The sequence below is a fragment of the Pristis pectinata genome, chromosome 10, assembly GCF_009764475.1.
Source record: "Pristis pectinata isolate sPriPec2 chromosome 10, sPriPec2.1.pri, whole genome shotgun sequence".
Taxonomy (NCBI): Eukaryota; Metazoa; Chordata; class Chondrichthyes; order Rhinopristiformes; family Pristidae; genus Pristis; species Pristis pectinata.
Genome location: NC_067414.1, coordinates 24,266,804 through 24,291,955, shown reverse-complemented (window position 1 = coordinate 24,291,955; position 25,152 = coordinate 24,266,804). Strand labels below are relative to the sequence as shown.

Genomic DNA, 25,152 nt, shown 5'->3' with positions numbered 1-25,152 from the left:
CACTGAAAATCAGTCAAATAATTCCCACAGAGCAAGCTGTACAGACTTGGTAAGATTCCCTTTTATGCAATACTCGGAGGAGGTAAAAAGCCACATGCTGCATAAGAGGATTTATCAATAGCAATTATAAGCAGTCGACTAAACCATTAATTAGAATATTAAAATATAAGATCATAATGAATGCATTTTCTTGCAAAGAATACTTTAAAATTATGTACTTTCACCAGTAATTACCTCATTAATCTTTTCTTTCCAAAGTCCACAGCAGGGGAAGAATCATGCAGGTCAGGTATGCTTGTGTGTATGATAATAATGTTACAGTGCAGGTAAGTAACAGGAGCAGAATTTTCTGACTTGGCAACTATGCCACTTAAAATAACCTTTTCACTCCCAAGAACAATAGATTTTAAATGAAAAGTTAAAGTTTATAGTTTGTTGACTCAGCACCACCTTAACTCAAGCAATCCCATTTAACAGTTTAGCCAAAATAATGGATAAGACTGTGAACTGCTGCTTCTGACAATGTATCTTGTGCTACTTTGAAAATACAATCAAGGAGGAACATACGGCTACATTTCACCTACCTTTCCATGTTCAGCCTTACTGGCAGTTAACAGTGGTCACTACTCACTCTTTGGACATTTCATACCTCAAAAAATGTTCCACGATTTTAATCTTATAACGGCAATATTAGCAATTTTATGAGCAACTATTTCAAAGTAAAGCATTTCACTCCTTTGCCTATTCCTTCCTCATATTGCAGATGTCAGACAAAAGGATTTCATGTTTCCTGCTTTATAACAAGTATGTTTACAAGCAAATAACAGAGAGATACTGGACAAACTGCTGCATTAAAGAAGTATCAGAGTATAGAAATAATAGAATAAACACAGCGTAAAATCATTTGCTTGAATCAGTTACATTATCCAACCATTAGATTATTGGTAAATGATCAGAAAATCAAAGTTGTTCTTGGGTACTAAGTGATGATTTAAAAAGGACAAATGAAACGCAAAACATCTCTCATCAGAAAAAGTACAAAAAACAAGGAGGCTCTTTTAGCATCTTTTGTTGTATTCTATAATACATTCCTCAACAGCTGTGTTTTAATATGACAAAAAGGACAAAACAGACATGTTTATTGCAATAAAGTTTAATGGTTTTGTACATTTGCAAGCAGCATTGTAAATTCATATTGAATGCCAGTTTTCCTTTTGGTAGTAACTATCAAATTTTTCTTGTGCTAGTAAGTATTTTTGCCACAACTTAATTTTTACAGATACAACTAAATTAATATTGACAAATGAAGTGTTGCAGCTCTCACTGCAAAGAAAGGTTACTAGGTTTAACCTGACCTCATGGTTATGAATGTGTCAAGTTTAGTCTTCATGTTACCATGGAAATGAATACCCTCTGCACTCAGTCGATATGGGAATGAATTTTCAATCACAACTTGCCTTTAAATTACCTTATATTCTTTCTCAACATACAGATAGTTTTTTGTAAATATACTTTTAATTCATAAAAAAAATTATGCTGATTGTACAGGCTTCCATTTTGCCTTGCTGATATTCCTGGTGAATTTGATGGCTTCATTCAAAATAATTTACACTATACAGAATAATATTTTAAATACTCCAGTATCAGTTACAGGAACTATATCAAGTCCATGCTTTATTAGTTATGAAGAAGGAAGTAGGTTGGTTTCTTTTTCATTTAGGTAATCACGTTGACCAATACCAGCTATTGAGGCAAATTTGTATTCATTGAATGAATGCTATTTTAATTAAAAATAAGATTCTCATAAAAAAGTGCCAATGACTTCTACAAAACATACATAACCATTATAAAGTAATATTGAAGGAAGTTGTGACTCTTAATGGATAGCTTTCAGCTATTCGCCTGGTGCATAGGTGAACTATATAAAGAGACTCAAATTATCTGGGTTTAGCAGTAATCTAAAATGCAAACTTACATAAGGCCACCAAGCTGTGCAGAAGATTCATGCTGGAAGTCACTTCAGCAGCCATTTGTAATTTCCTTTGAATCTGAGGTTAGAAGTTGCATCTACTAAGGCAAATATCAAGTAATTTCAGTGCTGCTCCAGCACACCAGCACAATCTGTACTGCAAGATCACTGCTCCTGGGTTTTTCAGCACTAAACCTGTCATGTCAGGCCACAGCCAGGTCACTCATGGCATCAGAGCTTCCGAGTTGACCTGAGCAGCAATGCTTGCTGGTATCACGTCCAAATAAATGTCATACTGCTGGTCCATCCCCAGGTAGCTATCATTCATCAGATAGAATGTGTAGATGTACCTGAAAACAAAAGAAAAAATGGTGCATTTCTTTAAATGCTTTCTTCACTTTGAAAAAAGCAAATACTGAATATGTTGGTGTAAAAATATTCTCATCAGAACCAGTAATTCTGAAAATAAATAATTTAAAAAGATTACGATTAATTGCTGACCTTGTACAATTGCATGAAATGCCATTTCCAGCACTTTACAACGTTATACGTTAAAATACATATGAAAAAAAACTCTTTTTCACTTCTACGCCCTTTCCGTAAAGTTATCAAAATACTTCTGCCTGATTATATATAGTTTATCTTAATTCAATACCAATTTAACCAAGGAATGGTCTTATTATCAAACAATAGCTCTATTGAACTTTTTCTTGGGTTTAGAGTGAAAATATGGAGTACCTTGTGTTTATGCTGCCACCACCAGTGTTTAAGGTTATGTAATAAATTAATTTCAGTTAAGCAGATGTCATCAGTTGAAAAAAAGTTGCAGAAATTGGGGTTTCCCCAAAGAGTACAAGACTGAAGAAATAATGAAAAATTGCTACAAGGTATCTGTTCACTCAGAAGATTACTGGGGCAGCCCTCTTACATTAAACCCATGGAATGGATAGATGTTTGACCACCAGGGGTAACATTGGGGATAACAGTCTATAGTGAACAGAACATTAATGATGCAGAATGGGAAAATAATTGGCAAATGAAATTCACCACTAATAAACATAAAGCAGTAAAGTTTTGGTTGGAGGAATAGATCACTTATTATTTGGAAAGTATGAGTCTGAACACTCAAATGACTAAAAGCTGAACAATGGTTTAACAAAGTCATAAAGAATGCAACTAAGAACTGGACTTTATTTCTAGAGTGAAAGAATTGAAAAGTAGGAAGTCATGCTAAACCTTTTTTGACCTTAGTTAAATCACACTTCAACTCCAGCAGATACTTTGTGTGTAGCACAAACACTATTGTGGACCAGTAAGGCCAAGTAGTCTGTTTTTGTGTTGCTTTGTAATCCCATGTGGTTATGAAGAGATATTTGAGATACAGAGACCATTAACACTGCAGCAGAGAATTTTATGAAAGCTTTCAAAATTATGACAGGGTTTTGAAGGGTTAAATAGGAAAATACCAACTCCTTTGGTTAGGGAGAAATTAAGAGATATCTGTTTAAGTAGTTGTTGAGACAGCAAGTGGAGGAATTCAGAGAAACCACGACTGAATTTCTGAATCATAAAAAAAATGCCATATGCAGATCATCAGGCAGAAATCACATACTATTTCAGGGATAATCCCTATTTTGGAAAATGGTTGTTAATGAGAAGGCCAGACTCCATTGCCCATCCCCTATTATTCCAAGCAGCTTAATTCAAGCATAGAGATTGCTAGGCTGGTTCAGAAATCAGTTCTGAGTAAGCCACGATGATATGGAACCAGCATCACAGGCAAGAGCCATAAATGGATGGCAAGTTTCCTTCTCTAAAGACATTACTAATGACGTTGATTATTAGTTCAAGATTTTTGTTTTAAACTTAATTCAAATCATCGCATTTTCATGCTGGGATGTGAAATTACAAGATCCTGACTTATTGAATCAGCATGACTACAGTACTGCTTTTGTGACTAAAATAAGGTTCCAGGAATATTTTTTTTACTGCTCAAGCATGGGGCTTGTACAGAGATTATGGGCTGAATGGCCATTAATTTGCTATAAATTTATAATGCCTGGGCAAAAATTATGAGTTGCTGCTGTGTTTTATAATTTAGCTTTAATATTGACATTTGAATAACAGAAGCATACAATGACTTCAGTTGCTTTAGGGTCTTGTGCATAACCCAGAACATATCCAAATATCTTATTTCTCAAGTAATTTGGAGGGTCCTTTGGCAATTTTTAGTAAGCAGAAGTTAAATGAACAATTGAAGTTTAAATAAATGAAGTCTGCCATGACTCTCATACTGGAACAGAAAATGAGCTTTTGTGTTTATGGTAGAACCAGATTACAGAAATTGCATTCATAATTGTTTTTTTAAACCTAGTACTTTATTTTATTTGAGAACTGCTTTCTGTAAATGTCAAAGGAATGGTTAAATTAACAGTGGGACCAACCTTGAAAATGGGCATTAAGCAATGAGCACTGTGGTGTTATCTCTGCCAAGTTTAGCCACGATCAAACTAATTCACATTAATTGTCTCTACAGGAGTAAATGTTACTACAGTTCACTCTGACACATCACAATTTTATATTTTGGTATTACGTTCAATCAGAATAACGTTGATTGTATTATCTAATTGTTAAAAATGTATTTAAAACACATCTTGGTAGATTCCTGGGAATGTTATAAATGATAGTAACATCATACAAAATACCCAATCCTCTCTCTGTCCGCTATCAAGTCCTTTTTGCCCCTCACTCCTGACTTTTCTGGCTTACATTAGCTCCAAGTTACACAAATTTAGAAGTCCTATCAATGAATTTAAATCCCTCCACGGCCTTGGCCCTCCTTGTTTCTGTAAACTCCTCTAACTCAACGTTCCTCTCTGGATTGTCTGCTCTTCTGACACCAGCGTCTAATGTAGCTGCCATCACATCCTCCTCCCCAACATATATGCTCGCACTGGTGGCAGTCCTTCAGCTGTCAATGATCTAGAATGTGGTTCTCGTATCTTTCACCTTCCTGCTTCCCTCTTCTCTTTCAAAACCTTCCTTAAAATTTCACCTCTTCTACCAGCTTTTTGACACATACTCTAATGCCGCCTCCTGTTTTCAATATCATTTTATTTCATGCTTTGTGACGTAGTTTGAAATATTTTTACCATGTTAAAGGTACTACATAAATGCGAGTTATCAGAAGTAGTAGTGAGTGATAGGATCTTACCTTCCAGTGACTTCGGGTGTATAGAAGGCTAGAGAAATGGTGCTTTGATTTCGAACATATCCCACTCGTTTCAAAGCCACCAATTCCTTTTTGTCTATTTCCCCAAGAATGACAATCCAGCCCTCGTCTTTGGCCTTTGTGAAACGTGGTGTAACAGCTTTGCTGTTATATTTTCCCTGACAACCAATATAAGACAAAAGTCAGATAATATTTTGTGTTTATTAAGAACAATTACAAAAATTGCCTATGTAAGCAGTATAGTTTCTTTTTTAAGCAGAGATGGCTAAGACCTACCTGATTATAGTCATCCCTTTTCTTATTCCACTCCTCCTTTATTTATATTCTAATTCTCATTTAGCTCTAACTTTTACCAGTACTGGTAAAATGCCTCTGACCTTTGCATTTCCATAATTTTCTGCTTTTTATCTGAGGTTCCCAGTCCGTGCAGTTTGTAGTATTTTTAAAAATCACATTGAAATATCCTGAAACACTTCACAAAACTAAAGATGTTTTTACTACAATGATCTTACTTGCACAGAAAGAGACTGCAGTCATTCTGCATCAACAATGTTCCACACGCACAGTCCACTAACCAAAAGCAGCAATTTAATCTGTTCTTGTAGTGTTGACAGAGGGAGATGGAGGATCCCCTTTGACAATGAAGCAAAATCAGCAATGCACTGACGTGTACGTCTAAATTATTAGCATGAACCCACAGCCTCCTGACCTCAAAACGAGGGCACTACCAAGCTGACACGAGCTGATCATTGTTGGTTAAAAGGTCTGTTAGCTATTACTGGGAGAAGAACCAAAGTTAACATATTGTCAAAAACCCACAATTGCTGTAGTGCTGACTTTATCCTTCAACAAGTTTCCAAAGATGTAATTCAATGGATTAGCAATAACAATATGCTTTCACCTCTCCCAGTTGGATTGAATGCAGTGCACTTTGATAAAACTGCCTCTTCATCTCAGAGACTAAAAAGTGAAATCAATCTTGGAAAACAGAGAAATCAAGATTGAACATAACCCAACCAAATATAAGTGACTGTTTTTAGCACAAAATGAGGTCAGTAATTTAAACCTTCCGCTTTTTCTTCAAATAACTAACAGAAAAGTAATATTTTGCAGATGTCTGATGCAACATTCTTCCTTTCACAGGTGTCAGCAAAAAATAAACTCAAGCAAGATCATTTTAAAAAGCTATGCCACGCTTCTCTAATGTATCTCTCTCCAGCAAAATGAAGTTCCATGGCAATCCTTAAGACATTAAAGTCAAAAAGGCTTTTAAGAGCACGCAGAAGAGATTTACTAAAATGATTTCAGGGATGGGGTGTGGACTTTAGTTATGTGGATAGACTGGAGAAGCTGGGGCTATTCTCTTTGGAAGGGTGTATATTGCAAGGGGAAGCTTTTTGAGGTATCCAAAACCATAAAAACCAGAGTAGATTGAAACTGTTCCTATTGGTGGGTCAAGAACTAGGGAACATGGAATGATGATGACTGGCAAAAGCACCACGAGTTAGGTGAGGGAAAAACTTTCTTATGCTATAAGTAGTTGGTGTTTAGGATGCACTGCCAGGGGTAGTAACAGAGATAGATTCAATTGTGGTATTCAAAAGGGAGCTATATAAAAAACTGAAAGGAATGAGTTTGCAGGACCATGCAGAAACGGCCAAAGAGTGGGACTAACTTGATTGCTCTTATCTGGAGCCAGTACAATCTTGATGGGCCAAGTGGCCTCCTGTGCTGTAATCATTCTGTGATTCTATGAGGCCTATTTAAACATAAATGAGGTAAATGTAAAACCAGTTTCCACACTGTTTAATGAAGCAGCAGCAGCACTATCATCATGAAAAGTGGCATATCTGGCCAAAGGGGAGATACCACACTTAAAATGTCTTACTGATTATATTACACAAAATTTCAACAATAATCTGTTCGAATGGCTTTGTAAAAGGAGTACACCTAAAACTCCTAATTTTCCTTTAAGTTTCTATACAGGTGACTTCCATGTTACGGTGGAGATGTGTTCCTAGAAAAACAGACTATATCATGATTTTCCACAACACAAAGCCACCTCATCTAAGCATGTGTCAAGAAATGAGACTAAAAATAAATAAGTTTTGAATTTATTTACTTTTTCTTCCACATAAGTTCCATGAGTGAATTTTATTCCATATCTCAAATTTTTGGGAAGTGATTTGTGAATTCTGTAAGGGCAAATTTCTGTAATCCGAACAGCTATAATGGGGGGCTTGCCTGTTCTGTTTGTTTATATACTATTTGCAAATTTCTTTCATCCACAAGATTAATGTTAGAAGTACTTATTAATGACACATGCACATATATAATTTAGGTGATAATCTTCTCCTACTGTATGGTTTGTATTTGCTACATCTAAGTTAGAATGATAAAAGCACAACTGTATACTTGGGAATAAAATGGTAATCTGTTCTATTTTAGCTTTTATTAATTTTCATCCCAGAAGATGGGTTAAAATTGTCAACTTACTCAACAGCATTCTCACTTACAGGTACAAGATAAAACTGTATAAAGAAAGAACACAAACAGGCAGATATCCAATCATGCCAGTTTTAACTTCCTGTCAGCAGCAGAGGTGGGTATTGGGCAGAGGTGGAGGATTACCATCAGGCTGAGAGGGGATAGACTGCAGCATCAGCCATCCAGATTATTTTAAAGAGGTTGAAAGATGTCCAGAAAAATCATTATGAATTAACCTTTTTTGGACAGGATATTATTGGCCAATAGCTTCAACAGATAATGACTTATTGGGTCTACAGCATAGGATGAAATTATCCAGAATTTGGAGAATCAAGCTAATCAAATAGCACAACTTTTGAAATAATTTTTGCCAACCTCTCAAGCTTTCTGAAGAACTAACAAGAGATTCAAAAATACAGTGCAAGTTTCATAATTTGATATCATTTTGCCCTCAAACTTCTTTCCACCTCTTTAAATTATGTTTACATCCACAGCTTAATTCCCTTTCCAAAAAGTCTATTCTTACCATCTTCTCATATTTGTTTAAACTCAGTCCTGCAGATCTAGTTAACTGGATACCAGCCTGCAACCTAAGTGATACATCTCAGTCACTGCTGTCCAGAAGTGGTCACACTACCCAAGGCACTTCTATCCTTCTCGCAACAATTCTCTACTACTTCGATATGAGGCACTGATACTAATTCTGTGATTATCATCTTTTAAGATCCTCTTTCTGACCTACTCCTTTGCTTCTGGAACTGTTTAAGCAAGATATGAATCTTTTGGTTTTGACTTAGATTGCAACTTCCATTTGATTTCCTTCAAACTCCAAAAACTTTTGACCACTTTTGTCCTACACCAAGGAAATGACACATAATTTAGAACTCATGTTCATATTTACAAAAAGCAACACTCCACTTCTCTAATAAATGAATCAACCATTACTTCACTCAGCCTCTTCTTTCTCCCCTATATGTGAGTAACGTGGAATTCCTTATGCCCTCCTCCAAATAATTATACCTACAACAAGAATTCAGTACTAAAGCACTGTTCTCAGTGACCCAATTTCTTCCTTCTTATCTCAGTGAATGGTTGTTCACTTCCAGTCTTCATCATGTCTCCCTCTCTGCTTGTGGGACATCACCTGTTAAAATGCAGGATCCAAAAATTACTTTTTTTTTACAGCTGAGGGGCTCTCTTGCACTGATTTTCAAGTTAAGCAACTTTATGCTTCAGTGAATGCAGCTGGAAACACTTCCTGTAAGTGTGTTTGCCCTGGATATACAACTATTCTGGAATTCCCACATCCAGAGAGATTTGAAAAACATGGGATGCAGCTGTCCTGCTTTCAAAGCTCTTTTTAATTTGACCCATGTAACACTGAATTCCAAGTATTGAGCCTAACTGCAACACCTAGGATAAAATTGCAAATAATGACCACAATTACATACGTCATGGTTTATATCCTAATTAACGGCAAAGGCTGACTGCAATATCTTCTTTGCTCTTGCTGGTTTACAACCTCCACTGTGCAATCTCAAACAAAGCAGTTCACATATACATTCAGCATACTGTACTATATACTATGTCAAATACAGAACTCCTGAGGTACATTTGTCAAATTTGATGGGAGCTGTGTGGAAGGATCAGAATTAGACTGGGATCTAGATACAACAGCTCATAGCATTGTCTACTGAAGCTTATTTGAGAAAAACTCTGTTTGCCTATTCAGGGCAAGAGCCTTTATTGCATTCTGCATCTCAGATCTCACAAGAGGCAAAGGTGTTCTTTTCAAGATTATGTATTGTCTCCCTGTATGATGCTCCACCGCAGTTAACATGTTCAGATCCCTGACAACGTTAGTTAGCATCCTGCGTTCAGAAGTCTTATGCTGTTTTACATCAATAAGATGTCCAGTTTTGCTTGGACTCCACCACATTATCTTGGCTGAAATTGGGACTTCGTTGACACATCAGGTTATAATTGACCCTAATCAGCAGGAATTCTTGGTGTTGATACTTCCTACCTCTGTTCGGCAAAGGTTCCATCTCTTATAGGGCAAAAAGCAAACATTCAAATTCCAGCAAGCAAAGTGGCAAATAGATTTAGGATAGATATCAGACCATGATCCCACTAAATATCAGAATGGTTTACGTCTGTTCCTTTCCTCCTAAATGGCAGAGTCTCAGCACATGATCAATTGGTGTTATTTTCCAGCAAGGTGTGCTGATCTCCCAAATTCAGTAGGTGAATTGTTGGCCTTTTACCTAATCTAAGAACCAAAAAGGTTAATTTTAATATAACCATCCTAACAGTGGGGGAAACTTTAACATATGGGAAAGGTTACCAGGTTTGCAATTCTCCCATTGAAGACTTGTACCTTGTTGCACACCAGCCCTATCCTGCGCAGACGGATTTGTAGTACGTATTCCTGATCCGCATGCAACTGTGTCCAATTTTTCTCATCTCGCAAGCCAGTGGCTACATTCGGCAGCAATTTTTCATCTTTCCCCTCTGGGGCATTTTCCCACCAGCCCTTTATACTTAGACTAACTTCGATGACTGGAAGATGGGACAGGAAATTCCAAGCCTAAAAAGGATGAAAGAAACTTGAATAATTGTACAATTCTTTGCTCGCTACAGTACATTCAGTTTACAAAGCAGCTTTCTGTGCACTTTTATGAATGATTTACAGCTATTCAGATTTAAAATATCTACAGTAAAAGACAAAGATTTGTTAACATTATATAAATTTGGATATCAGTGAACAGAATATATTAATAAAATTAGCTAATGGTCAAGTTTCTCTGCACTTCCCACTGTGCCAAATTCATCCTTGGTTCTTGCTCCCTTTAAATTCATCTTTGCGTCTGTCAAGCGACAATGCTTTCCATAGCAATGAAATGACCCATACCAAGGTAATGAGCAATATCCTCTGTGATTAGGGTGCATTACTACAACACATCTTCCCCACCAAATGGACACCCCTGACATTCTTCTTATCTTTTTTGAGTCATCAATGCATTCAACTACATCATGATACTCTTATTCCTTTCTCCCTTTGTCTTGTATAGGGCAATTCTCTTTGCTTAATTTCATTGTTACCTGGCTGGTTATAGCTAGGATATCTCTTGCTAAAGGCTTTTCTTCCAAAACTCATGAATCCCACAATAATCCATTCTTGGCCTTTCTCCAGCCTCACTCAACTATGTTTTGCTCTGGAGTGACATAATTTTAGACACTTCTTAAAACCTTTTGGTTCCGTGTCAATGTCTCCATATGTGGCCAGTGGTGCTGAAGCCAAGATCAGCTCAGCCACAATATTACTGAATGGTGTACCAGGGGCTGTTCCTGTTTCTTCTGCTCAGTGTTAGCTAACATGCATACAAAGCACTTGGGTAGTTAACTATATTAAAAGGACAAGATAAATGCAAGTTATTGTTAACTTAGCATCATTTATCCTAAATCAAAATTGCAGCAAGTCCAACAGACAATTATCAGTTTCTTTTATTTGGGTGCAACAATGACAATACAAGGCTTATAACTAATCACCACAAGCTTGAGATACATTTCTTTCCTCTCACTATTCTGAATAATTAGACGTTGGTATAATGATCACTGCAAATATGACTCCTATTGTTTTCTTAAAGAGAGAAACTGTCAGTGCTTTCTCAGGGCAGAATGTGCCGACTGCCTTTCTCTTTCCTCAGAGTACTTTCCCTTTGCCCTACCTTCTGGTGAGGGAGATATTCACTGTTCATGGCTTTTCTCCTCAGAGAAGAGGTGGCAACCCTCCCTAACCTTTTCAGAGCAGAAGATGACAAAGCTTGTTAACAAATTTTACAAAAAACAAGCCCTGATGCAAGTATTTAGTACCCAAAAAACTCTCAATAAAGTAAGTAGTTTAACATTTAGAACATCGTAATTCCAGGATATGTCATCACTGCTAAAGGCAACTGAGGTGAACAGAATGAAGGAGTTTATAGGTAAAAGAAACCCTCAAAACCACTTCAAAAACATTTGTCTATCTAGAAAAATATATTGAAGCACAACTAGTGTTATTTATATGGAGAACAGTCAAGATAACAACACATTGTTTATCAGTGTGTTCAAGTGTTATTGTGCTAATGCAGCTACAGAAAATAATTTATTGCTTAAATATATCACAAAGCTCTTAGATGGTAGCTGCTTTTTGATTAAAAATAAAAACTAGGCTATTGCAGCCGAGGCTGCTAAAACATTTCAATACGAGCAAAACATATTTATCTAAGGATTAATCTTCATCATTTGAATCAGATGAGAACACCTCCCCGCATGCAATTATTTAATTAGCTGGCAAAGCTTCTGCCGGTCACCAGCCGTTCAGAGCATACTGATGGCAGAACAGATGCAAATCTCACAGTGATGACTGCCTTTTCTCATTACGACTGCAATTAGCACTTAAATTGGTGCTTTAAACCCAATAATTTCCAGAATAATTTTTTTTCATATATTTTAGTTGTGATTGTCGTGCCAACCTGGCAGAGGCAGATTGTAGAATAAATTACAGATCCAAATAATTTTCCCAATGAACAGGCTACAGTAACTATTTTTTATTAAAAAACATTAATTATTTTTTCAAAATGAGTGTAATCTTATTTCCAAACAAAATTTATATTTCTCAGATTCTGCTAAAACACAAAACATCATTGTGCTTGTGCACTTTGTTTGTGCAATGATCATTATTAGATATTTATATTCACTTTATTTGAGATATTGTTGGAGCATTTCTGCCCACAACAGACTGTCTTCACCTTGCCTGGCATGTGGTAGAGGGACCAAAGAAAAAGAGTTATGAAGTTTGCTTACTTGGGTACAATTTTATCTTTGAGCTCTGGTTTATTCAGATAATGAAAGCTATACTTGTAAATATATTACCAACTAGCAATTAATAAACAAATGCTTATTCTACAAAATGTTTAAGCATTGTATATTTCAGAACTGAAGCATACACTTAAGTTTCGAAAGATTTTTTTTATTCTTCTGTGGGCACAGTAGCACAATGCTTAAAGTAACCAGAGTCTGAACCAATGATACTGAGACATGAGTTTGAGGAATAAATAGGGCTTTGTTAGTAAAGGTAAAAATAACTGTCCATAAGAAAAAAGTGACAAGCAACCTTCTGAACCACTGCCATACACGTGGTGAAGACACACCCGCACTACTATTGGGTACAGCATTTCAGTATTTAGAACCAGTGATGATAGAGGGATTGCAACATCTTTCCAAGTCAGAGTAATGTGCGACTTGGTGGAGAATTTCCAGGTGCTGACATGCTCATGTGTCTATTACCCTTGTCCTAGGTGGTAGAGGTTGGAGGCAACATTGAAGGAGTCTCGGTGAGTTATTGCAATGCATTTTGTAGATAGTACACACCATAACTACGTTGTCAGTGGTGGAGGGAGTATATGTTTAAGCTCTGTTTTGTAGAGAACTGCACTCCTCAAACCTTTGAAGAATATTCCATCGCTCTCCTGATGTAACTTGTAGATTATAGTTTCTAAAATAGTTAACTGTTTCTCTCTCCACAGATGCTGCCTGACCAGAGGAGCATTGCAGGCACCAAGTGGTAAACTAGCTTCTGAGCAGATTTGCTTAATAAATACCAGCCATTTGTCTTGTTGCAAATTGTAAACTGCAAAGTCAAATTCCTATAAGGGACTTAAGAGTTGGAAGGACTCGGCTTGCATAATATTTCTTACATTTCTACATACAGGCTACAGATGGAGAGGTGGAAAACACGATTAGCCTAAATAGGTCTTTTTTGATGAATGTGGAGACAATGTGGGCTCCTTCTGCATTGTAAATTTCTAAAATTCTGTTATTTGTAAATTTAGGTATTTTACAGTAAAGAAACAGGTAATATTTTAATGGCTGGAATGCTCTTCTTCATTATGAAGGTCCTTACCAAAGCTAATTTCAAAAATGCTGCACTTGGTGAAATGATGATGTAATAGACTGGCACACTGCCTTTTCAGCTTTGAATGATAAGCCTGAAACTGGTCCAGCCAGATAAACTGCAAGTCTTCTCTCAGTTACCTTTTTAAGTGCATTGAATTTCACTGGTGTAAAGTCAACTTCCAGAGGTGAGGCTACCTACACTGAGCAACCTCACCTAAGAGTATACCAATGATAGCTGGTATGGGAATTGAAATTGGATATAGCTGTTAAAGTATAATCAGGGAACAGAACAGAGAGAAAAAACACTATTTTCTTGGAATTTCTATTTGTTGTTTGTAAAAAAACAAAGCACCATTAAAAGGCATTAATCATCTCCTGCTGCCTTTTTTTGCATTAACGGTCCCTCTAGGATTGAAAACTGCTTTAAAAAATATAGATTTGATTAGCAAAACACAGGAATAGAACTGTTTTTCTTAAGTTAATTCCAAGAAGAAGGATGAGTCATGCAGTCAATAAGGCCATTCCAATGTCAAATGTATTTCGAGAGGTCAGAATAACTCAGAGATGAGCAATTGTCAAAGGACATTTAAATACCAGCTTGCTGGAAGTTTGCTCAAAGTTTAAATAAAAATACAAATGAATTTGAACAACAAAAAGAAATAAAAGATGAGATTGAAAGTGCAGGTTACCTGGGAAATCTGTGCAGGCTTTAGTTCTTCAGCGACAATGGAATGAAATATATCCTCCCTCCATTCACATGCAGCTATCAATTCAGGAAGACATTCAACAGGACCCTTATAACCTTTTGAGCTGCTTTTCTTTCTACCCGCATTCCATTTCCTAACAAAATAAATTGGCACACATATTTTAGAGAAAAAAAAGCACACACAATTTAGGTCTTCTGGTTTATGATGCACTTCTACAAAGCTGGCTGAAAATGTTAAAAATAAATAATAAGAATGATTGTTTGGAATATAGGAAAACGAGTAAGCCATTCAGCTCCTTGAGCCTGTTCTGCCATGCAAGGAGAGGATGACTGATCTATAAATGAACATCATAAGCTTGCCTTTGCCTCATTTCCCTAAATATCTTTGATGAACAAAAACATATCAATTGCATAATTAACATAATCAATTTACCCAATACTTAATGCCATTTGTGGAAGAGAATTCAAAACTTTTATTACCTTTTCCATGCAGAAGTACTGCTTAATTTCACTCTTGCAAGTCATGGACTTCATTTTTAGGCAATGCTCCTTTTCCTGGATTTCTCAAACTGGCAGTAGTAGCTCCTCTCTACCTGCCCTTTCAATTCCCCTTCATACTGTTACTTGTTTCACAGATATGAAGATTTTTTTTGCCTCTGTAAATTGATGCACTGCACTGATATTTATTGTCAGTAATATTCAACCAATAAACTATGGAAATGGGAAAAGTCAGTTACAGATGCCACAAATTTTAATATTGCCTGGCAGATGAGATTATTCACGAAAGACTAGGATACATAAGGAAACTTAGTTCTGAATCTTGAGGAGGCAAACAAGAGTACACCCTTAGCGACCAAATTTTCAAATACATCATCCAATGTATTCATAGGAAAAGAGGTGGTTTGCATCTGCTCTTAATAGATCTGTTGCTAATCTCAGTCTGGCAATGAGAAGGTGGTATGGAAGTGAGAAGGGAAGGGAATCATTAAATGATTCACTCTGGCATTATACTGAAAAGCTCCTAACATTGAGTTCCAGAGCAGAAACGGTTTGCAGATCATCTGCTGGTCTTGATAAACACTGGTAGGCCAGAGGTGAAAAGGAGAGGAAATAATAAAATGGAAGAAAGTAGAGTGGAAAAAGAACAAGAAATTAAATTTCCAATAGATCATTCACAACTGAATATCTGAAAAAGTACCCATGTGGCCCAGACTTAAAAGGTCTTCATAGCTTCAACAATCTGGGTTCAATCCTGACCTCAGATGCTGTTTCCAGATTCTCCCTGAGACCGTATAAATTCTTCTTGGGTACTCCCAATTTCTTCCCACATTCCAATGATATGCATATTGGTAGGTTAAATGGCCATTGTAAATTGTGCCTGGTATGTAAGTGAGTGCTAGTACCTGGGAGGAGTTGATGGGAATTTCGGGGGAATGAAATAGAATTGGTATAGGATTACAGTAAATGGGTATTTGATGGCCAGTATGGACATGGTAAGGCAAGAGCCTGTTTCTGTGCTGTATAAGTCTTTGAGCATCAATAATGCCATCAGTGAGGTAAAGTACTTCAGGGTTTCTATTAGAATGTTGCTGTTCTTTAAAGGAAATTCAGCTTTATATTCTAACACAGGAAAAGGAATAGTCCATTCAGGCTCTTAAGCTTATTTAGACATTCGATCAAATTATGATTGATCTGTGCCTCTTCCTCTTTATGCTCTTTGATCCTAAACTCTTAATGGCATTAACTAATAAAAATATACTACTGATCACAATGCTGAAAATATTAATTAATTCAGCATTCACTACTTTTGTTGGCAGAGTTCTATATTTGTACCACTGTTCGTGTGCGAAAAAGAGCCTCCTGATTTAATTCCTAAATGAATGTTCTTAATTTTAAGATTATAACTGCATGTTCTGGATTCCTCCACCCGAGGAAATGCTTTTTTTCTTGTATGTGTTCTATCAAAATCTCATCATTTTAAATTAAATCATTCCTCAACCTTCCCACCTCTAAATAATTTAATATAGTTTTGTACGTAATTCTGATGAATTTGTACTGTACTGATACCTCTTTGCTGAAGGTCAGTAGCCAAAATTGAATGCAATTTCCCTGATAGGGTTGGCCAGCATAAGGTACAACTGAAAAATCACTTCCACATTTTTGAGTTCAACCTACCTTTGCTAAAGGGAAATATTTCCTTAACCTTTTTCTAATTACTTTTTCTATCCATTCACCATTTTTAAAGACTTATGTGTATAACTAAGTTTATTTCTTCTTCTTCTACAGATTCTTGTCTCTTATTTAGGAAAATATTGGTCTGGATTTTTTCGAGAGGTACTGGCTATTCCATGTGTAGCTGCTGGCACTTCCTACATCAGAAAATGCAAGTGAACATGGAATCTTGACAGTGCTTGCCACTGTCATTCAAACATTGGATTACTAAAAGTTCATTGGTGGAGCTCCAACTTTTTGCAGTTTCCAGCATTTATGCTTGTAAATCTGTCTGGCGTTTAGATCGGTGCAGATTCATCAACTCCACTCATTTCAATGGAGAGGAATGATTGCAAGGCAGGGGGCAGGATTCAAGCAGTTTAAATTTCTTTCAGTTTAATTAATTTAAATATATTTAATCATTTTAACCAGTTTGTTTGACAACTTTGACAGCTTGATCAGTCTGGGGTCAAGGCTTAAACAATGGTCAAAGCACTTCTGTTGTGTTTACAATTGCAGGACCTTGCCAGTCAAATCAGAGCTGCCTTTGCTCACTAGGTTCTTGCAAGTGATCTGTTCAAGATAATTGTAGAGGCAGGATGGGGACATTCTGATTTGACTTTCTTGGATTCAGAGTGGATGACCTTACAATTCTCCACATTGAACTTTGTGGAGTCATTAATCATTTTCCTTTCTACAAATGCTGCCTGACCAGCTTTGGGAACAGCTTTTTAAACATTTTCTGATTAGACCACAGAACAGTATAGCAAAGGAACAGACCCTTCATCCCACAATGTTGTGCCAAACTAATTAAGCTAATGACACCTAATTAAACTAATCCTGCCTGCCTGCACATAGTCCATATTCCTCCATTCTCTGCATATTCATGTGTCTATCTAAAAGCCCCTTAAACACCTCGATCATATCTGCCTCCACCACCACCCCAAGCAGCACATTCCAGACACCCACCACTCTCTGTGTACAAAAACTTGCCCCACACATCTCCTTCTGAACTTTCCCCTTCTCACCTTAAAAGCATACCCTCTAGTATTAGATATTTCGATCCTGGGAGAAAGATACCGGATGTCTACTCTATCTATGCTTCTCATAATCTTATAAACCTCTATCAGATCTCCCCTTAGCCTCCGCCGCTCCAGACAAAACAATCCAAGTTTGTCCAACCTATCCTCATAGCACATGCCCTCCAATTCAGGCAGCATCCTGGTAAACCTCTTCTACACCCTCTCGCAAGCTTCAAAATCGTTCCTATTATGGAGTGATCAGAATTGAATGCAGTACTCCAGATGCAGCCTAACAAGGGTTTAATAAAGCTGCAACATAACCTCCTGACTCTTGAACTCAATGCCTTGACTAATAAAGGCAAGCATGCCATATGCCTCCTTTACCACCCTATCAACTTGTGCAGCCACTTTCAGGGAGCTATGGACTTGAACTCCAAGATCCCTCTGTACGTCAACACTGTTAAGGGTCCTGTCATTAACTGTGCACTTTCCCTTTATATTTGATCTCCCCAAGTGCAACACCTCACACTTTTCCAGATTAAACTCTATCTGCTATTTCTCTGCCTATATCTGCAACTGATCTGTATCCTGCTATTTCATTTAGCAACCTTCTACACTATCCAAACCACCACCAATCTTTGTGTCATCTACAAACTTACTAACTCATCCATCCACATTTTCATCCAAGTCATATAGTAGTGGTCCCAGTACGGATTCCTGCAGAACACCACTAGTCATGGATCTCCAGCCAGAATAAGTCCCATTGACCACTACTACCCTCTGTCTTCTATGGGCAAGCCAATTCTAAATCCAAACGGCCAAGTCACTGTGGATCCCATGCATCTTAATCTTTTGGATGAGTCCATCATGAGGGATCTTGTCAAATGTTTTACTAAAATCCATGTAGACAACATCCACTGCTCTACTTTCATCCTTCACCTTTGTCACCTCCTTGAAAGACTTAATCAAGTTAGTAAGACATGACTTACCCCACACAAAGCCATGCTGACTGTCCCTAATTAGGCCATGCTTTCCCAAATGCTCATAAATCCTATCCCTAAGAATTCTTTCCAATAGCTTCCATACCGCTGACGTGAGACTCACCGATTTTTTAAGAATCATTTCAGATTTCTAGCATTTGCAGCTTTTAATTTTCATTTTCTATCTCCAGTGCATCTTTGTCCATCATAAGAGTTGCTCCAGGTGTAAGCTGTGTGGCTCCTCAATCCTTCTCTGCTGCTCAACAAGATTATGGCCTCAACACTTTCCTGCTTGACCTCCATAACCCTCGACTCCTCTAAAGATTAAAAATATGCCTATCTTGGCCTTGAATTTATTTAGCCATTCTAGCTCCACAGATTTCAGGTTGAACATTTCAAAGATTGGCATCCAGAAAAAAAGTCTTCATCTCCATTTAAACTAAAGGATTCTGAAACCAAGGCTCCTTAGTTCTAAGTTTCCCTATAAGGGGGAACATCCTGTCAGCATTGATTCAGTAAAAACCCCTCCAGGATCTTATATTTCAATAACACCACCTCTCATGCTTCTAATCTTCAACAGGAGTAGGCCCAATGTGCTTAACCATTCCTCATGAGACAACCTCTTCATCCTAGGAATCAAGCTTTTAACATTTTTCCAAACTACTTCTAATGCACATAAATCCCAAAACCGCCAGCAGCATTGTGGGTGTAGTTTCTCCAGTGCCCTGTACAGATGTAGCAAGACTTCCCTGCTTTTATACTCGGATCCTCTTGTCAAAGAAGGTCAATGTTTAATTCTCCTTCCTAATTACTTACCAAATGCTAATTTTGACATTTATGTACGAGTTCATCCAGATTCACCTGTACAGCCGCCTTCTGTGGTTTCCCTCCATTTAAAACATATTCTGGTTTTCTCTTCTTCTTGCCAAAGTGAATAATCTCATAAATCTTTATATTGTTTTTCCACCTGTCATAGTCTCACCAGCAAATTTTGCTACAATAAGGTTAGTGCCTTTATATGTCATTAATAAATACGTAATAATTGAGGCCCCACTATGGCACTCCACTGGTTTCAGAGAGCCAACCTGAAATTGACTCCTTTATCCTTACAATTTTTTGTCAGCCAATCCTCTATCCATGCTAAAATAGTACTCTCAATACCTTGAGATCTAACCTCATGCAGTAATCTGTTTGTGACATACCTTGTCAAATACTTTCTTAAAATCTTAACGATACTGCAGCTACCCATTTCCTTTTATTCACCCTGCTCATTACATCCTCAAAGTAATCAATTGTTTTTTTCCATTTAGAAAATCATATTGACTGTATGACAATTTTCTAAATATCCTGCTACAGTGTCTTCAACAAAGGTGAGAAATGGCCAGTGAAGTTCAATTAGTATATTTAGAATTTCTGTGTTTGGCATTTATTTGAGAAATGCCAGGAGTTCCACGTGAAGTTTCTGACATTTCCCAGTAAAATACAGCCCATTTATTTCTTGAATGTTTTTTAGATTGTTAACATTTTCATGTGTGTATTTTGGCTGTTATTTAAACCTTTTTAATCTAAACCCAAATGAGTGAAAAGACAAGATTAATGTGCTGTTAAATTTCTTTGCTGTGAGCTGCTTTTGTATATCCTACTCCTCCATGAATAGTTAGAACCTTTAGATACAAAAAAAATTAAACCAAGCAGACTCCTCAGTATATTATGCATGTACCTAAACTATGTATAAATATATATATGCATAAAATGTATAAGCAAACGTATCCAGTAACCATATCACATTCTTAATGTAATTCATCACAAAGATTAATGGTGCTCTTTATGAAAAATGACAGATACCTACATTAATTTTAACAGCTCACAATAAGTAGCAGTAATAAATACCTGAAGAGGTAGAGGTGTTGTTGCTCAATATTTGGCAGGGTGAGCAGAGAGGAGTCATGTACCCATCTGCCTTGAATCACCATTTGAATCAGGTTGATTATGTTCAGTGCTGTAACGAGCCAGCCATTATTTGCTGCCACATCCAGCATAGCCTAAATAAAGGCAAGAGAGAAGGCAAAAAGAAACTACGTTGAATTTGAGAATAACAAGAGACTGATGACAAGCCAATGGATGATATTTTAATTCCACAATTTCTATTAAAACTGGGATATCACATTGATGCACTTAGTAAGTATTAGCCTTTGAGCTGAGTCTACAAATTTTCTTGTAAACTTGAAATTTGAAATGAAAATAGAAAATGCTGGAAACACTCAACAGTTCAGGTAGCATCTGTCGATAAAGGATCAGTTAATGTTTAATCCATCTAACAAAGGGTCTCTGACTTGAAACTTTAACCGGTTCTCTTTCTACAGATGATGCCTGAACTGCTGAGATCGTCCAGCAGTTTGTTTTTTTACCACAAACCTTCGTGTTCTGATATACTTGTTCCATGGTTCTTGCTTGAATTATTCCAATTATATCTATTTTTCTACATGTCTGTTAACTTAACAGGAAACATTATGACTGTAACAGTCTAATCTTTTTAAGCACCATCCTAAACCCTATGCCGAAGCACCAACCCTCTACATCCATCTTTGAGCGTCTAAAATTGGAGATCAGAGATAACCATATTATCGCCACTTGTGGAAGTCACTGTGATGTGATTCTCTATTAATGCTCAAGTTTTGTATGTGGAAATTTTTTGCACATTTTTAATGAAATATTTCTCAGAAGCCAGGCCAGAAGCCAGCGCCAGTGATCGGGGTTCGATTCCCGTCGCTGTCTGTAAGGAGTTTGTGCGTTCTCCCATGTCTGCATGGGTTTCCTCCAGGTGCTCCGGTTTCCTCCCACATTCTAAAGACGTATGGGTAGGATAATTTTGGGGTTTAAAATGGGCGGCGCGGACTCGTTGGGCCGGAAGGGCCTGTTACCATGCTGTAAATAAAATTAAAAAAAAAATTTAAAATTTATTAAGAAAACTCAAGAGATTATAACAACATTATAACAACAGGTTTCCAGGATTGCGAAGGTGTGCTGTCCATGATTTTAAGTTTGAGATACCCTCCATCCAAAGATATAGCTGCATCCTGACATTATTTTAAAAATATTTATTTTTACTTTTTTGGTATCTTCCTAATTTGGTTTGGTGGGCAGACTTTTTGCTAAGCACACTGGCAACATGTTTTATTTTGCACATGATATTATGAGGTGCAGATCAGTAATTTACTGATCAAGTTGATGAGGATCTTTAATGATTTTTCCAGGAATAAGTTCTGAAAGTTGCCAGGGCTTTGGGTGACTAGACATTAATGTTGGTTCACTACAATACGTCACACATCACCCTTTATGTAACATGCTCCATTTGGAGACAAGAGTTGCTCCTCTGCTACTTGTGACTGGATCATCGGGCAAATAGACAGTTGTGATGGCACATTTGCAGGAATGTGGCCGTCAGATTGATGATGATAGGGGGTGGTAGATAGCAGAGTTAATGTTTCAGGTCAATAACTTTCATATGAACTGGAAAAAGCTCAAAATGAAAAACTTTTCCAACCCCAATATTATCCTTAAACCTGCTGGCTAGGTGCTTGATGAACTGATTTCATCTTGCAGAGGCTGTCCTTGTCAAACCTCACCAATTTTTATTGATGCACCACAGAAAGCATCCTATCCAGTAGTCATACCAAGTCGTGACGCTTGGTGTGGCAACTGCTCTGCCCGAGACCACAAGAAATTGCACATAGTTGTGGACACAGCTAAGTCCATCATGGAAACCAGCCTCCCCTCCATTGACTCTCTCTACACTTCCCACTACCTCAGGAAAGCAGCTAACAATCAAAGATCTCCCCTCCCCCACCCCAGTTATTCCCTCTTCTCCCCCCTTCCATCGGGCAGAAGATACAAAAGCTTGAAAACATGCACCATCAGGCTCAAGGACAGCTTCTGTTCCACTTGGATAAGTCTCTTGAACGGACCTCTTGTACGATAAAGATGAACTCTTGATCTCTCAGTCTACATCGTTGTGACCCTTACACCTTACTTGTCTACCTGCAGGGCACTTTCTCTGTAACTGTAACACTACTTCCTGCATTCTGTTATTGCTTTTCCCCTTGTACTACCTTGATGTACTTATGTTTTAAAATGATCTGTATGGATGGGATGCAAAATGTTTTTCATTGTATCTCGTTACACGTGGCAATAATAAACCAATTACTCATTCTCATGTCTCCCTCTGGACTATGACCCCATCATTGGACATTAGACAGTTTTCCCCAAATAGTAACTGATCCATTTTGTTTTAGCATCTTTCCTCCACAGCTTTCCAACCTCATGATCCTCCAAATCATGCACAGACCCCTTTTCCTCCTTACTGGGATCCACAAGCAGCACTACATGGTAGAGTCATCAATACAGCCTGTTCTTCCACAGAACTTATTTCTTCCTACCTTAACTCTATTCATTTTCCCCGATCCTCTCTCTTCCCACTAACAACCATGACACATCTGATACTTGCAACTTTAATAGTTTCCAATTATCTGATCCAAATTGGCTTACTTTCACAACGGATGCCCACTCCCATGAATCTTCAATCTCATGTCCAATGCCTAACTACACTTTGCTTCTTCAATGAATAAATGCTCAATCTGCCCCCTCCATCACCACCCTCCTCCTGGCTGAACTTGAGTGCAAACTGAACAACTGCTCCTTTAACTCCACTCACTTATTCCAAACCAGATATGAAGCTGCAATAGTCATTTAGTTTCAAGTTGTGTCTGTCTCTTTGTGGGGTATATGGTTTCATGTAGGAACCATAGCAGATAGGGAAGCAGATCCTAGAAAGGTGTGATAATAACAGAGTTGTTGTGATGGGAGATTTTAATTTCCCGAACATCGACTGGCACCTCCAGACAGTGAGGGGTTTAGATGGGGTGGAGTTTGTTAAGTGTGTTCAGGAAGGATTCTTGACACAATATGTAGATAGGCCCACAAGAGGAGAGGCTGTGCTTGATTTGGTATTGGGAAATGAACCTGGTCAGGTGTCAGATCTCTCAGTGGGTGAGCATTTTGGAGATAGTGATCATAATTCTATCTCCTTTACGATAGCACTGGAGAGAGATAGGAACAAACTAGAAAGGCGTTTCCTTGGAGTAAAGGGAATTATGAGGCTCTCAGGCAGGAAATTGGAAGATTAAATTGGGAACAGATGCTCTCAGGGAAAAGTACGGAAGAAATGTGGCAAACATTCAGGGGATATTTGTGCGGAGTTCTGCATAGGCATGTTCCAGTGAGACAGGGGAGTCACGAGAGGATACAGGAATCATGGTGTACAAAGGCAGTAATAAATCTAGTCAAAAGGAAAAGAAAAGCTTACAAGAGGTACAGAGAGCTAGGTAACGTTAGCGATCTGGAAAAGTATAAGGCGGCACGGTAGCGTAGCGGTTAGCGCGACGCTGTTACAGCGCCAGCGACCCGGGTTCGATTCCCGTCACTGTCTGTAAGGAGTTTGTACGTTCTCCCATGTCTGTGTGAGTTTCCTCCGGTTTCCTCCCACATTGCAAAGACATACAGGTAGGTTAATTGGGTTTAAAAAATGGGCGGCGCGGACTCACTGGGCCGGAAGGGCCTGTTACCACGCTGTAAATAAAATTTAAATCTAAAAAAATTTAAATCTATATCTAACAGGAAGGAGCTTGAGAAGGAAATTAGGAGAGCCAGAAGGGGACACGAGAAGGCCTTGGCGGGCAGGATTAAGGAAAACCCCAAGGTCTTCTACAAGTATGTGAAGAGCAAGAGGATAAGATGCGAAAGAATAGGGCCTATCAAGTGCAGCAGTGGGAAAGTGCGTATGGATCCGGAAGAAATAGCGGAGGTACTTAATGAATACTTTACATCAGTATTCACTATGGAAAAAGACCTGGGGGATTGTAGTGAGGACTTGCAGCTGGCTGAAAAGCTTGAGCATGTAGATATTAGGAAAGAGAAGGTGCTGAAACTTTTGGAAAGTATCAAGTTGGATAAGTTGCCAGGACTGGATGAGATGTACCCCAGGCTGCTGTGGGAGGTGAGGGAAGAGATTGCGGAGCCTCTGATGATGATCTTTGCATCATCGATGGCGACGGGAGAAGTTCCAGAAGATTGGAGGGTTGCGGATGTTGTTCCCTTATTCAAGAAAGGGAGTAGAGATAACCCAAGAAATTATAGACCAGTGAGTCTTACCTCCGTGGTTGGTAAGCTGATGGAGAAGATCCTGAGGGGCAGGATTTATGAACATTTGGAGAGGTATAATATGATTAGGAATAGTCAGCATGGCTTTGTCAAGGGCAGGTCCTGCCTTACGAGCCTGATTGAATTTTTTGAGTATGTGACTAAACACATCGATGAAGGGAGAGCAGTAGATGTAGTGTATATGGATTTCAGCAAGGCATTTGATAACGTATCCCATGCAAGGCTTATTGAGAAAGTAAGGAGGCATGGGATCCAAGGGGACATTGCAATGTGGATCCAGAACTGTGGTTGTTGAAGGGTCCTATTCTGCATGGAGGTCGGTGACCAGTGGTCTACCTCAGGGATCTGTTCTGGGACCCTTACTCTTTGTGATTTTTATAAACGGCCTG

At 37.9% G+C, this 25,152-nt stretch overlaps 1 protein-coding gene across 1 annotated transcript in view; it reads right to left on the bottom strand.

The window, feature by feature from the left end:
- Positions 1-1,142: 1,142 nt before the first annotated feature.
- The window catches only part of ascc3 (activating signal cointegrator 1 complex subunit 3), a 343,029-nt gene continuing 319,019 nt past the window's right edge, over positions 1,143-25,152 (bottom strand). The window contains 5 exon segments of the mRNA XM_052024551.1: positions 1,143-2,319; positions 5,184-5,359; positions 10,069-10,278; positions 14,318-14,468; positions 20,438-20,589. Of these exon segments, the coding sequence (XP_051880511.1) occupies positions 2,193-2,319; positions 5,184-5,359; positions 10,069-10,278; positions 14,318-14,468; positions 20,438-20,589 (816 nt within the window). The 3' untranslated portion in view covers positions 1,143-2,192.